Source organism: Mytilus californianus, unplaced genomic scaffold (genome assembly GCF_021869535.1).
Source record: "Mytilus californianus isolate M0D057914Y unplaced genomic scaffold, xbMytCali1.0.p SCAF_7, whole genome shotgun sequence".
In the NCBI taxonomy this organism is placed as follows: Eukaryota; Metazoa; Mollusca; class Bivalvia; order Mytilida; family Mytilidae; genus Mytilus; species Mytilus californianus.
The window spans coordinates 45,185,035-45,201,471 of NW_026262723.1; the positions used below are offsets into that span (position 1 = coordinate 45,185,035).

At 31.9% G+C, this 16,437-nt stretch overlaps 1 protein-coding gene across 2 annotated transcripts in view; it reads left to right on the top strand.

The window, feature by feature from the left end:
- The first annotated feature begins 248 nt into the window (after positions 1 to 248).
- Positions 249 to 16,437, top strand: part of LOC127709124 (amiloride-sensitive sodium channel subunit alpha-like) — a 63,844-nt gene continuing 47,655 nt past the window's right edge. The window contains exons 1-2 of one of the 2 annotated variants that reach the window (XM_052214478.1): positions 249 to 517; positions 5,062 to 5,454. In XM_052214478.1, coding sequence (XP_052070438.1) covers positions 410 to 517; positions 5,062 to 5,454 — 501 coding nt within the window. In that variant the 5' untranslated portion in view covers positions 249 to 409. The remainder of the gene's footprint in view (positions 518 to 5,061; positions 5,455 to 16,437) is intronic. The other variant, XM_052214476.1, reaches the window with a different exon arrangement.

The following is a 16,437-nucleotide window of genomic DNA, read 5'->3' on the forward strand; positions in this document are numbered from 1 at the left end:
ATCGAATTTTCAAATGTTGTAATAATGTTCATCTTCTACATTCGGTTAAGTGAACATTAAAACTCTCGGCTCTTCGGATACGCCTTCGGTAGTAAGACTTAAGTGTTTAAAGTAATAATACCAACCAAACAATTGTACTCAGCATGAGGACGATGAAGATGGTAAACGTATAGAAAGAACAAATCTATAATTAACACTAAGTCTATTTAAACTATGTATTCAATCATCCATTTAAATATTTGTATCACTTAATCATTCATAGTTTCATATTTTTAAATGTCAACATATAGGAGAATCGTGTCACTTAAGAGACAAAAAAAGAAAGAATACTAACCAGTGAGGCAGAACAGACTCAAGCTAAATGTTATTAAATGTTAACCCCACTATATAAGTGTGGAAAGTGTAAAAAATGTACCAGCGACAAAATTCACGTAATAATTCTGGATTTCAAAATAAATTTTGGCCAGGAGATCCTCCACCAGACTATGGACATCAAATGGATAGACATAACAAAGAGGTAAGTTTGTTCACATGATATAGACAGAAGAGCAATTTTGACATTTTCCGTGGTTATTTTTTTCACGAACAAAAAGGATATGAATTCTGCATGTGACTGAAATTGGTCTTGACAATACGTTGAATATTTGCGGCTCGACGTTGAGTCGCACTTCACTAATTCATCACGCGAAGAAAAATGTTATGTTCAAACAACAACTAAAAGTAAAATAACATAATAAACTTCCAGGTAGAAGTGTCTTCAGTTAAGGAGCTTCAAATGTCAGTTTCGTACAAAAGCTTGGTAGGGACAATCTACTTTTGCAATTTGTCATTTCCATTTTGCCATTTCTTATTCCAACTTGGCATTTCTCAATCTCTATAAGTAGCGATTTGATCTATCTACATAACTTTGATATAAAAATCATAATTTTGGACGTTTTCTTTCATTTTTTTTTTTATATATTTCTACGTATTAGAATAATAAATATAATCTCTGACAAATCTTAAACTATACATAGATTTATCGCGGAACTGTAATGTACCGTTATGTCATTGTACCCCACGCTACGAAGTATCAGGAATTTATAGTCTTTGACCCGTCAATCAGTCCGTCAGTCATTTTTGTCTCCTGATGCTATTTCAAATACTTTATACCGGATTGACACCATGCTAGGATATATGGTCATTATAATGAGAGGAAGATCCCTTTTGTTTTGAGGTCACAACATCTAAGTTCAGGAATTTGTACAGAAAAGTGTTAACCGGATGCTAAATCAAATACTGGGATTGCAAGCTAAAATTACTTGGATATATTGTCTCATATAATAAGAGAAAGATCCGTATTGATTTTTAGGTCAATATGTCTAAGGTCAAAGTTACTGAAAAAGATTAATATTATACAACTTTACGGTCTGAAATCATAACGGAAAAGAATCATACCTTTAAGATAATGCAAAACACTAGATGTCGTCAGGTCAATACATCATTTCCCCTGTACAGTGGGTGTTGAGTATGTGAGCTTGCTAACTTAATATAAGAATAAGAAGGTGAGGTATGATTGACAATGAGACGTTTCTCCACTAGATGCCAAATGACGCAGAGGTTATTTTATTTTGTACACACATTTTTAAGGTGTCAATATTTTTTTTTATAATAGCAGCCCGTTAATTACCATTAATTATAACAAGAAAACAAACAGAAAATGCTAATATTAACATAACTATATGGTAAAATATGAAATATATTAATAATATTATATATTAAAGCCTGCTAAACGAAGTCTAAAACATTTGTTCATGCAAAAGCGCAATTCTATTTATACTTTCAGCTAAGATGCCTAATATAATATTTCATTGTTTAAGCGTAGAACAGGCCGGGTAACATCAACTGCTGTGAGTGTTCTGCATACTTCAACTAACGTTTATCTAAATGCTGGAATTACGTACACCGTTATCTTATACGAGGCTTATCTTCGAGATAGTAAGAAATTGAAATATTTCCCTTTGGTTTAAATGATTTCAAATGTCGGTATACGAGGCTTATATGTCAGACAATATCTTCTCAAAAAATGCTTTTTAGTTTTTGAGAGAAAAAAGGCTGACATTAAAACTCATAAGTCGAATAGAAAAAAGTTACAAAAATTTATTGATAAAAATAAGGAGATGTGGTATGATTGCCAATGAGACAACTCTCCACCAGAGACCAAATGACATACAAGTTAATGACACATAGTCTGTATTTGATACTATGATGTTATGCTCACAAAACGGCCTCGAAGTACAGACGAGATAAAGAAACACACTCGTCGAAAAGATGAAGTTTTTCTAAAGAAAAGTAATAAACCTTTGTCCTTCTTACGAAATGATGTCTATTGCTTATATGAATCATGTTTTGAACTTATAATATAAATAGTTTAAATTTGAAACGTGATAATTAATTTAAAATTTAGTGTTGAATAGAACCGTGCATTTGCGACAAGTGCTTTTAAATATATATGATATTTGATTTCACTTTGTGCATCCGTGCATATTGATGTTGGCCGACTTTATTGTTTAGTGTTTTTTTTTTTGTATTTTGTAGCAGACGTGTAAAATATTGATGTAAGATAGATCAAATGTATGAAAGAACTTAACTACTCTTTCTTTACATCGTATATGTAACGTAGGGTGAATGTCACACAACCCTTATTCCAAGGTTAACCTGACTCTAACTTTAAAAAGAAAGGTCGGTTTTTAAATACACAGATCAGTCAGCTACTAAAAAAGGACAGTCAGAACTTTTGACTACCGTTAAGTTTTACGTCCGAATAAAAAAATCTACAATCTTATAATATAATGTAAGGAGATAAAAGGTTCCAGTTGAAAGAAGATCACCCTCCATTTCATCTTTAACCCAGACTATTTGTTTAACTTATGGTGTAAATTGATTAATAGATAATCATTGACCTAGGTACTTATCACAGAGTTTTAACAAAAAAAACGTGCCTTTTGCAGGACGTGAATCATTAATGTCAGTTAAACAGAACCGACTAATTGTGTCAAATAGCTTCTAATGTCTATTGTTAGACATACTGAAAGCCTCCTATAAACAACTGTCAACATAAAGAATACCAACAAAGCACTATTCCTTTGATATATTGAATGTTTCTTAGTATTAATTGAAAGTGTTGTCTGGTGTATATTCTTTAGTTTCTTTTGCATACATGCAGTAGAACACTTTATTAATTGTTGCAGTATTTAGGGTGTAAAAACTAAGGCAAATTCTCAAAGCCATTCAAGTTTTACAAACATTTAAACTATAACAGCTTCATGTGTGTACTTAGAAATTCTAGCATTATGATACCCTTAGGCTATAAAAATGTCGTCAAATCAAAAAAGCTAAAAGATGTCTTAAAGCTATATTTTCATATACATTTATGTATTTTCATTATTTTCGAATATCATTTTAAAATAAATAAAAAGGATATTCCAAATCAAAACCAAAGATTTTTGTTATTCAATGAACTTGAATGGAGGAGTAAAACCACTATTGTCTTTCCCCTATTAGAATTTGTAAAATTGGCACTTTTGAAAAAAATTGTGCAGAATTTATCTTTGGTTCAAACTAGAAATACATGTACTTGGCATGAGTAAAGTTTTATCCTGTCCAGTACTACAGACAAAATTTCACATAACATTTCATTGCATATAAGATAATAATCGTCACTGGAAGTTAACCAATCAAAGTTTCACTCCTTTTTTCCTGTTTAAAAACTTTAGTAACTATGTAACCTCAAGTTTCCAAAATATTTTATAGAAACACCAAATAAAACAGGATTGGTGCTTTGAAACACCCAAGATATATGTTTATGAGTCAGAAAATTTTTTCTGCAAGGAAATGCAGGGATAACATCTTTAAAATTCAAGGGAATATTTTTTTTCGAGCCTTTTTCGTATGAAAATTAAACCGGATGTGACATACTATGATTTGGTGGTATTACACCTGAAATAGGTAATAAAGACCACTACTTTTTTGTATGTAAAAAAAATGTAACAATGTTAAAAAGTGTCATCTCTTAGAATACAGTATATTCCAACATATTATACAACTATCCATCTGTATATTAAATTATGGATTATTTTCATTTATAGTATGTAATGTTAAGGTCTAAAGAATATAGCTATATTTTTATGAATTTAGAAAAATATTTTAAATTAATATCTGTATTGTTTAGATAACACGTCTGTTCATAGTTAATTTAACTATATATATTTGTATATATTAGCTGCCATTTCCATTTGAATATATGTATTGAATTCCTCTTTTAACACTTTATTTATCTCAGAGATTACAGTAATAATTTTAACTTAAATTTGAACTTCAGATACAAATAAATTCCTTATGTTTGTCCCTGGATTAAATATCGTACGGATACAATTTACAATATTGTATGTAAAAATGACATTTATGTTTGAGGTTTTTCTTCTTTGTATCGATCTGATGAGTTTAGCCTTTTTCAGCTGATTTTTATAGTTTGTTCTTATGTTGTACTGTTACACCACTGTACCAGGTTAGGGGGAAGATTGAGCGCCCACAAACATGTTTTACCTCGCCTCAATCTTTATGTGCCTGTCCCAAGTCAGGAGCCTGTAATTCAGTGGTTATCGTTGGTTCATGTCTGTCATATTTGTTTTTCGTCAACCGTTTTGTTATACATTAGGCCGTAGGTTTTCTCTATTGAATTGTTTCATATTTTTCATGTCGGGGCCTTTTATAGCCGACTATACGGTATTTGTTTTTCTCATTGTTGAAGGCCGTACGATTGCCTATAATTGCTTACATCCATTTTATTTGAACTTTGGTAGATAGTTGTCTCATTGGCAATCATATCATGCATACCTCATCTCCTTTTTTATATGGTCTTATTTCCAGGCAGATCTATTCAATCGGTTAACTTGTCAGCTTTGCATGACAAATATTAAGGGATTTAAAAATTATAACCATATTAACTGAATAATACGGTATGAAAGTTAGGTTTGGCTGTGGAGCAATTCTAAATTATAAATATTATATTGTCTATTTTAGGATGAGAAAAGCAGAGAATCTTTGGATTCAACAGGGAAAACAAAGTCTTTCAGACGTCTCCTTGAACGATTTGCAGAGAAGACTTCTATGCAGGGCGTAGCCTACATAAACAGTGCTAAAGTATGGTACGCCAAGGTCATATGGACATTTCTTCTCGTCACTTGTACAGCAGGGATGGGTTTACACTTGTACTATCTTATTAATCAATTCATGCAGTTCCCTGTACAAACAAAAATTGAATTGGGATTTAGTAATCTTATATTTCCTGCGGTGACAATTTGTAACGTGAATCCAATTCGTATGAGTAAACTAGGTATGGCTTCCCAACAAATCCAGTCACTTGTCCAGCAATTAGAATGGTCTAATTTACAGAGCGACGAAACCACGACACAGGTATATATAATAATGAAAAACTAATGGATATTTTATGTCTCTAGTATAGATAGGACTAGTTCTAACCATTGTTTAAATTTCTCAGGAACTGTCAAGAAAACCGTTCCAGGATAGTCTTTAGAACAGTTCACCTGACACCTTAACCAAACCTTTTCAATCAGAAGCTGATGTACCCCAGCATAGCTTTGGACAGTTCTATACTAGAACAGATTCTGAAAGTTCTACCCTGGAACAGTTTTTGAAGTTCTACATTAAAACAGATTCTGACTGTTCTCTCCTGATTCAGTTTAGTTCCTATAATGAACGTTAAATGATTGCAGCTGAATTTTCAAATCCTACAGCATGTTACGGCTTTTGTCCATCGTTCAAGTTCGTAAAGTGTGCACGTGCGGATGTTCGTTCTCTCTGGTGGGCTGTTACAGCGTTTGTTAATATGCAACATCTTTTAGTTTTCATTTTCTAAATTTATTTATGGAAACTAGTTTAAAGACTTTTTATGATAAAGCATATGAAAACAATGTCATTTTTAGCTCACCTGGCCTAAAAGGCCAAATGAGCTTTTCTCATCACTTGGCGTCCGTCGTCGTCGTCGTCGTTAACTTTTACAAAAATCTTCTCCTCTAAAACCACTGGACCAAATTTAACCAAACTTGGCCACAATCATAATTGGGGTATCTAGTTTAACAAATGTGTCCGATGACCCGACCCGCCAACCAAGATGGCAGCCATGGCTAAAAATAGAACAGGGGTAAAATATAGATTTTGGCTTATATCTCTGAAATCAAAGCATTTAGAGCAAATATGATGGAGTAAAATTGTTCATCAGGTCAAGATCTATCCGCCCTGAAATATTCAGATAAATCAAACAACCCGTTGTTGGGTTGCTGCCCTTGAATTGGTAATTTTAAGAAAATTTTGCAGTTTTTGGTTATTATCTTCAATATAATTATAGATAACGTTAGAGATAACGTTAGAGATAAACTGTAAACAGCAATAACGTACAGCAAAGTAAGATCTACAAATAAGTCCACATGATCGAAATGGTCAATTGACCCCTTAAGGAGTTATTGTCCTTTATAGTCAATTTTTAACAATTTTTTGTAAATTTTTGTAATCTTTTACAAAAATCTTCTCCTCTGAAACTACTGAGGTAAATTTAACCAAACTTGGCCACAATCATTATTAGGGTATCTAGTTTAAAAAAAATGTCCGTTGACCCCGCCTATACCAACCAACATGGCCGACATAAAAATAGGACATAGTGGTAAAATGCAAGTTTTGTCTATTATTTTTTGAACCGTTATAAATAGAAAAAATCTGAAAGGAGCAAAAACGTTCAGAATGATGAGCTCTACCAATTGTCCATTATATACGTCGAAACTGTTAGAAAAATTCTTATAGGAGTTATTGCCCATAAATGACAAATTTTACCATTTTTTTTTTTAAATTTTACCTATTATCATGAAAACTATGATATTAAGAGATAATCTTTTTTTCCGTTATGCCTTAATATTAAATCATAATAGATAAATAAACACTTTAAATCACAAAAATGATCAGCAAGGCAAGATCTATTAAGAAGTCAAATTTTGCCGATATAGATAGTAGACTGTCACTATTCATAGGAGCGATTGCCCTTAAATGAGGATTTGTTTTACCCTCTTTTGTGTTTTGAGCAAAACTAAAGAAGATAGAGAGAAACTAAAAGGACTAAAAGATCAATTATACAAGATCAACAAAATAGAGATTTTTGTCTATTCTCGTCTACAATGTTGGAGAGTGTCATTTGTTTGATATGCACATATACCAATGTGAGCGACACAGGCTCTTTAGAGCCTCTAGTTTCAATTTCTTTTCGAATTTCTAAACGATATAATCTTATCAAACAGAAGGTTTATTACATAACCAAATGGTCCTTCTTAAAATCTGATTGCACATTTATTTGTTGGAACTCGCATATATATATAGCACTTTATACTACACATACAATTTGACTAGAACCGTGATGAAATGTGTAAAACTGTCAAATTTCACACTGACAACATTTATGTTCGTTTAAGCACAATAGTTTATCGACAGGTTGTATGTATTCTTGATTTTGGATATAATAGATGTAAGAGGAAAACTCCATATACACATTCACGACACAAGAGACGATTGAGTTTTCTATTGTAAATTTTCCTATTTTGGACGGTGATGATCCTTTGGCCCTTTCTTACGGTTTGGATATTTCTGGATTCATTCGCCAATAAAAGTTATCCGCCATGATAAAGCAAAGAGTGCTGAAAGTGGAGTTAAAAAACAACATTCAATAAATCATAAAACCTAGGAAAAATCTTTTATATATACAAAGATTTGGTAACGATATTTTTGCAGTAATGTAGAAAACCTATTGCTAATTATAATGAGGATGTTGGTTGAAGTGTTCGTAAATTTAGATACGATTCATTTGGACTTATTTGATTGTTTCAAAACATATTCTAAAAGGTTATCAATTTAACACAGTAGTAAGATCTTTGAATATTGTTCAACACTGTAATTAGATCATTAAATATTGTTTTTATTGGTACTAATATTGATTTTGTTATCAGTAAATTAAAAGCAAACTAAATATTATTGTTATATACATATACACATTCATGGATCTACAATCTGTTGATACCTGTATCTTGGCATTGCACAAGGTCGTGTTTTTCTCTGACTGTTTATGACGTCTTTACACTAAATCCATTTGATGTTGGATGTGTACGGATTGATAATTTAGTCTTAGATGCATGCTTTTTTTTATTAGTTTTTAGTGGCTTTGAACTAGCTGTCAGTAACTGCGAGTACTCTCAGATCTGTACTTAGTGTCTTTTTGTTGTTTGGATGTACAAGTACCCGACCACGTCTACTTGTATTTGTAGTATTTGTATTTTTATCCATCTGATGAGTTAAGCCTCTTTCTTTGGAAAGCCATACAATTTACCTCAATTTAGGATAGACTCCTGAATTTTGAGGAGTCAAAATAGGATGAACGGATCATATAAACCCGAAGGCAAATATAATACAAGCCCAAACGAAAAAATATAAACAAGTCTAAATTGAAAACAACGTTCAAACCTATAATTGCGTTGGATAAAAACCGCATTTTTTATGCGTGTGCATGCAAAACAAATTTCTTGGTGGAGGGGTCTAAATACAGCAGAAACAACATTTTCCAAAAGACCAAACAAGTGAAAAAGTATATTTTAACAAAACGCATTTGACTAACAGGTCGAACAACAAATGTTCTTAAACCCTGCTGACTGCCATTGGCGATTGCCAAATAAACGGATCACCGATGTAATAAATGCATCTTAATTATAAATTTAATACTAAACAGAAAACAATAAACTTGCGGAAAAGATGGTATATCGCAAACAAAAGGTGCAAAGGTTTTTGTACACCATATCCGGACTTCGACAAATAATGTCTCTTCAGTGATGTTAGAAATCGAAACGGTATTTGGAAAGCCATACAATTTACCTCAATTTAGGATAGACTCCTGAATTTTGAGGAGCCAAAATAGGATGAACGGATCATATAAACCCGAAGGCAAATATAATACAAGCCCAAACGAAAAAATATAAACAAGTCTAAATTGAAATCAACGTTCAAACCTATGATTGCGTAGGATAAAAACCGCAATTTTTATACGTGTGCATGCAAAACAAATTTCTTGTTAGAGGGATCTAAATACAGCACAAACAACATTTTCCAAAAGACCAAAAAAATGAAAAAGTATATTTTAACAAAACGCATTTGACTAACAGGTCGAACAACAAATGTTCTTAAACCCTGCTGACTGCCATTGGCGATTGCCAAATAAACGGATCACCGATGTAATAAATGGATCTTAATTATAAATTTAATACTAATTTTAAACAGAAAACAATAAACTTGCGGAAAAGATGGTATACCGCAAACAAAAGGTGCAAAGGTTTTTGTACACCATATATATATATACAACTCGTCTAAACATCAGCCCAACAATGTTAGATCATTCTGTAAATTTGCTTTCGCAAATTTTTAGTTCTTCCCTCAACGGGATTCGAACTCATGCATATATACAAGTCTAAATTGAAAACAACGTTCAAACCTATGATTGCGTTGGATAAAAACCGCAATTTTTATACGTGTGCATGCAAAACAAATTTCTTGTTAGAGGGGTCTAAATACAGCACAAACAACATTTTCCAAAATACCAAATGAGTGAAAAAGTATATTTTAACAAAACGCATTTGACTACCAGGTCGAACAACTGATGTTCTTAAACCCTGCTGACTGCCATTGGTGATTGCCAAATAAACGGATCACAAGATGTAACAAAATAGATCTTATTATTAATTTATTACCAAACAGAACACAATAAACTTACGGAAAAGATGGTATACCGTAAACATGAGGTACAAACATTTGTACACCATATCCGGATTTCGACAATTAATGTCTCTTCAGTGATGTTAGGAATCGAAATGGTTTTTGGAAGGCCAAATAATTTACCTCAATTTAGGATCGACTCCTGAATTTTGAGGAGTCAAAATAGGATAAACGGATCATATAAACCCGAAGGCAAATATAATACAAGCCCAAACGAAAAAATATAACAGGTCTAAATTGAAAACAACGTTCAAACCTATGATTTATATTTAAACATATTTTATTGTCCAAAAACATTGACAATAGGATTAGACACAAGTTTTGCAACTTAGAACGTCTTCTCCATTACATACAAATAATAAATAACCGAACAAAATAAATTACATAAAGGTAAGTTATTATTTTAAAGCAATTAAATTAAATTGTTGTTGTCAACTGATAGGATTTTATATATAAAATCAAATTGATGATTCATGTCTTTGGAAAAAATGAACAATTTCATTCGAAGTCAACAAAAAGTAATTACATTATTATTGTTATATATTTAACATAATGTCTATACACTATGAAAGCGATTGGTCTCTTTGGTGTAATTCTGCACTTTTGTAAAAATTAGCGTGTTTATGTTCATATTAAAAATACCATTACCGTACATTAAAGTTTCCAAGTCAGTAGGTATATTTTCTTTTCTAAGTTCAAAAAATAAGATATTCCTTTGAGCTGTATAATTTTACATGAAAGGAAATAATGTTGAGCATTTTCATATAAATAACCACATTGACACATTGCGTTAGGTTTAATATTTGCGTGATACAGATCCATGTTAAGGGCACTGCATTTGTTTCTTAATCTTGCGTGCAAAACATTTAAATATCGATCGCCAATAGTGAAATATGTAGGGGGTGATTTGTTTTTATAATATTTCTGTTTAATTTTAATTTAAACATATTTAAAGACAGTTCATTTCTAATACTTAAATCGAGCGAATTCCACAGTTAAATACTAGATGGAAAAATGATTCTTGATAAAGGGACAGTCTGCTAGAGGTTTGGTATATATTTTGACTGTTTCGTAGATTGTAATTGTTTGTTTCTGCAACTGTAGGGGTATTAAATCTAATAAGTATTCTGGAGCGTCCTCTTTCATAATTTTGTAAAATAAAGTTAATTTCTTAACTTCCCGTCTAATCTTTAACTTTTCCCATCCCGTCTCTAAATAAAGTGATTGAGTGCTAGCTTAGCTTGTTAAACCAGTGACAATACGTGCTGCTTCCAGTTGTGATTTTTCTAATCTTTCAGAATTCAACTGTCCGCAATTATCCCAAACTTCAGAAGAATATTCTAGAACGGGCCTAATAAAAGTTTAATATATTTTTTCTAAATTTTCCCTTTTTAGTCGGAATTTCAAACGTCTAAGAACATTTTTTTTTTATACCTTTTCTATTAAAGAATCAATATGCTTGGTCCACTTACAGTCACTGCTAAACAATATACCTAAATGTTTGTGACTAGTAACTGTTTCTACCTAAACTCCGCCAAAATCAAAAATCAAGTTATTTTTTGAATTTTTGTTACTAAACAACATGATATTAGTTTTATTTGGATTGAATTTAACTAGCCAATCATTTGCCCAGGAATTAATATTTTGTAAATCGATATTTATCATAGATTGAAGAGTAGTTTCATCTGGAGCAGTATGTCCAATAGATGTATCGTCTGCAAACATTCTACTTAATCCAATCATGTCATCTGCAATGTCATTAATGAATATTAGAAATAAAAGAGGACCCAGTACCGAACCCTGTGGAACACCAGCTTTAAGATTACCTAATTCTGAAGTCGCCTCTTTTAATACTACCCTCTGAGTTCTATTTGTTAAGTAACTTTCAAGCCATATTAACAGATTGCCTTTTATACCATATCTTTCTAACTTGTGAAGTAGGCTCCTTATCCAAACTCGATCGAAAGCCTTGCTTACATCAGCAAAAGTTAAACTTGTATAAAATTTTTTGTCTAAAGCATACACGATAGAATGGTGCATCTCAATTAGTTGATGAAAAGTAGAGTAGCCGGGTTTGAAACCAGACTGAAATTTATACAAAAGTTTATTAGAAACTAAATGATTGAACATATGTTTATATATTATTTGTTCTAGTACCTTGCTCACGCAAGAAAGAAGCGATACTGGTCTATAATTAGACGGCATTGACTTATCTCCATTTTTAAATAAAGGAATAACATATGCCAATTTCCAATATTTAGGAAATATATTTTGAGAGAGCGATTTATTAAAAAGAATACATAAGGGAAGTGCAATTTCATTTTTTACTGTTATGAGCATTCTATTACTGATTTTGTCTGGACCAATAGCTTTCAAATTATTTGGATCTAAAGTAGAAATAACATCTGTAACGTCTTCTAAAGTTACAGTAATTTCTGACAAAACGTTAATACCTCTATCATCGAAGTCAGGCAAATTTTTGTTTTCTTCATCTAGACTAGCTATTGAACAAAAATATCTATTTAGAATATCAACTTTTTCTTTTGCATCATAAGAAAATTCAAAATTATTACTAGGGTTTTGCATCGGTGGAATATCATTTGAAGATCTGTCTTCTTTTAATAAGGAGTTTATGATTTTCTAATATACTCTACAATTTGTTTGCTTGAGTTCATTTAAGTTTTCATTAATATTTTCATAAAAATTTTGTTTAATTTGTTTCTTCAAATTATTCACTCGATTCCTTTGGTTTTTAAATTTCTTTTCGTTTGTAGTGCTATTATTTTTTTTTTAATTTTTCCGAAACCTGTCTCGTTTTCTTATTTCTTTAAGGAGATTTGAATTAAACCAGATTTTATCATTAGATCGAATAATTACTTCTTTTTTCGGAATGCAAGATTCAATCACTTTCAAAAATTCGTCGGTAAATATATTCCAAGATTCATGGATGTTAATATCATTATCCAGTAATTTATTCCATTCGACCTCTGAAACCATCTGTTTCATTAAATTATAATCCCCCCTTTTATAGTCCCATATTGTACGTTTGAAACTCTTCGAGTTACTGAACCCGCTTCTGACTGTTATGTAAGTACCTTCATGATCACTTATGTCTCTATTGATAGGTATAATACCCGAGTCAATAAATTGAATGGAATCAGTTATTAATATTGGGTCTAATAAGGACAACGATTGAACCAGTTCGTGAATCAAAATGAGTAGCATCGTTAATTGTATTAAATAGACCATTTATACTTAGTATATCACTGATACAGTTAGGTAGGTTGAGAAGGAAATTTTTATTTAGATCACCCAAACAAATATTATGATTAGTTTCGTCTAATGTCCTTTTCAACATCCTATCGTATAGCGACCAAAAATTGGGACAGTGAAAAGCGCTCAGATCGATAAGTAATGTTTATCAATATCACGTGCAATTTTGTTTTCAGCTCAAACCACATAATTTCTAGACTATCATGCTCCAAATCAAGGCGCCGCTTTATTTTAATGTTACTTTTATAATACAAAATAACTCCGACTCCATCGGAGTTCCTGTCTTTCCTTATTGGTGTTTCAAATTCCGGGAGTGCTATTTTTTCGTTGGTAATAAAAGGGGCCAGATGAGTTTCTGAAAAAAATATGATATCGAAACTCTTCTATAACATTTGAAAAATAATCCAGTTTGTTTCTCAAACTGCGTATATTACAGTGTAAAATTGATATACTTTGGTCTGAAATGTCAACTGTATTCGCAGGGCCTGGATTTGATTTAACAACTCCTGCCAAAATCAACATATTTACATATATAAGACAAATAAACAAGAATGATAAAATGTTTTCCAGCATGGATAATTGGTTTTCAACTAAGCAACAAAGCCATAGTATAAATGATTGCGTTGGATAAAAACCGCAATTTTTATACGTGTGCATGCAAAACAAATTTCTTGGTAGAAGGGTCTAAATACAGCAGAAACAACATTTTCCAAAAGACCAAATGAGTGAAAAGTATATTTTAACAAAACGCATTTGACTAGCAGGTCGAACAACTGATGTTCTTAAACCCTGCTGACTGCCATTGGCGATTGCCAAATAAACGGATCACAAGATGTAACAAAATAGATCTTATTATTAATTTATTATTAAACAGAAAACAATAAACATGCGGAAAAGGTGGTATACCGCAAACATGAGGTGCAAAAATTTGTACACCATATCCGGATTTCGACAAATAATGTCTCTTCAGTGATGTTAGGAATCGAAACGGTATTTGGAAGGCCATATAATTTACCTCAATTTAGGATAGACTCTTGAATTTTGAAATATATATATATTAAAGTTATAGATTGCCTAACAATGTAATTTTAACACACTATTTAGTATGTAAATATTAGAATGTTTAAAATATTTACAAAACGATAAAAATAAACGCAATATTTCGCTAGACAAACTAGCTTTATCAAGCGTGCATCTATCCATGGGAAATGGATAGATTTTAATAATAACAGTCACCTGGAGATTGCCAGAAGGCATGAAAGCGCTAGTGACATTATTTTAACGAACTGTTATTATTTGATGTGAAATGTAGTCTGCGAATTTTATATTTTAATATATATATTCTGTACACCGTATTTATTTACTTTTGCTATATATATATATATATATATATATATATATATATATATATATATGCAGTCAACAGGGTTTAAGCACATCCGTTGTTCGACCTGCTAGTCAAATGCGTTTTGTTAAAATATACTTTTTCACTTTTTTGGTCTTTTGGAAAATATTGTTTGTGCTGTATTTAGACCACTCTACCAAGAAATTTGTTTTGCATGCACACGTATAAAAATTGCGGTTTTTATCCAACGCAATCATAGGTTTGAACGTTGTTTTCAATTTAGACTTGTTTATATATATATATATATATAAACATATGTAGGACTCTAAAGTGCGATGGAACCCTAAAGTGCGATGGTCACGCTAAAGTGCGATGGTCTACTCTAAAGTACGATGGTGTCTAACGCTAAAGTGCGATGGTTGTTTGTTTTCTAAAGTACGATGGTATATCACGCTACCGAAAAAAAAACCTCATTTGCTTCAGCCGACAAAGCACGGTTAGGTTTAAATTAATTAAGTCATGGATATTTGGTTTAAAAGTTGTTAATCAAATATTCTTAATTTATCTTTCAGCATGTTAATTTTTGGTTTGTATAAACGACTGTTAACGTCATAATCCAACTACGTTTCTTACGTCTTTACTTTCGCGCACCATCGGACTTTAGCGTATGGAGGCATCGCACTTTAGCGCAGACCATCGCACTTTAGCGTGACCATCGTACTTTAGCGTCCCAATCGCACTTTAGAGTCCTACATATATATATACATATCTATATCAAAACGCGGTAATGAAACAGTATGATTTTATTGTCTCGCCTTGACCCAGTCAAAAAGCGAGACATAGGTATGCTGATTCCGGCGGCGGCGTCAACAATGTATTAGTTTGTGATAAGGTCTAGTTTGTGGTGTACCACTAGTGATATTTGGTATGCAGTTGTATAAGCATTGGCACATTTCATTTCCATGGATATTTTTTGGCCCTGACCTTGGTCATGATCTATTAACTATGAAATTTTTGCTTAGTTTACATGTATTAGTTTGTGATTATGTCAGTTTACGGGAAACCACTAGTGGTAGGTCAATGATATTTGGTATGCAGTTGTATAAGCATTAGCACATCTCATTTCCATGGATAATATTTGGCCCCGCCCCCTCAGTCATGGTTTATTGACTTTGAAACTTTTGCTTAGTTTACATGTATTAGTTTGTGATTAGATCAGTTTAAGATGAACCGCTAAAGTTAAGTCGGTGATATTTGGTATGCAAATTTATTGGCAGTTGTTAGTCTCGTTTCCATGGAGATTATATAGCCCCACCCCCTCATCATGATTCATTGGCTTTGAAACTTTTACATAGTTTACAAGTTAATGTTTGTGTGTAGGTTTGTTTAAAAGAAACGACTTATGATAAGTCAATGGAATTTGATATGCTGTTGTATTAGCATTTGGACATCTCATTTCCATGGAGATTGTTTAGCCATGTACCTTCAGTCATGGTTCATTGATTTTGAATATTTGCATAAATTACATGTTAAAGTATTACTATTTTAATTTCAACATTTGCATTATCAAAATTACAAAAAGGCGAACCATATCTCTGTGTTAACAGTTTATTTATGTTTTGGTATTTCGAGAGTTTGTGATCCCTTCTATGGCTATAGAGCTCTATGAATATCTTTTAGAACTGACAACACCACAGCTTTGATCATGAAGGTATGAATAGTAGAAACTTGCTCTGTAGGAATGTTTAGTATTTAGTTTGAAATTCTGGCTTCTCTGTAATGCTAAAGTATAACTAGTTCTCAAGACAATTCCAACTGGACTATTCTCTTAATATTAGATAATAAATGTGGTTTTTACCTGGCTTTTGCATAATATACAAACAGAAAAAAATACTAACATATCCGGAGGGCCTTTTAATTCGTATTGCTCAAACAACCATCTTAAAATCTTATGTAATCTTTGT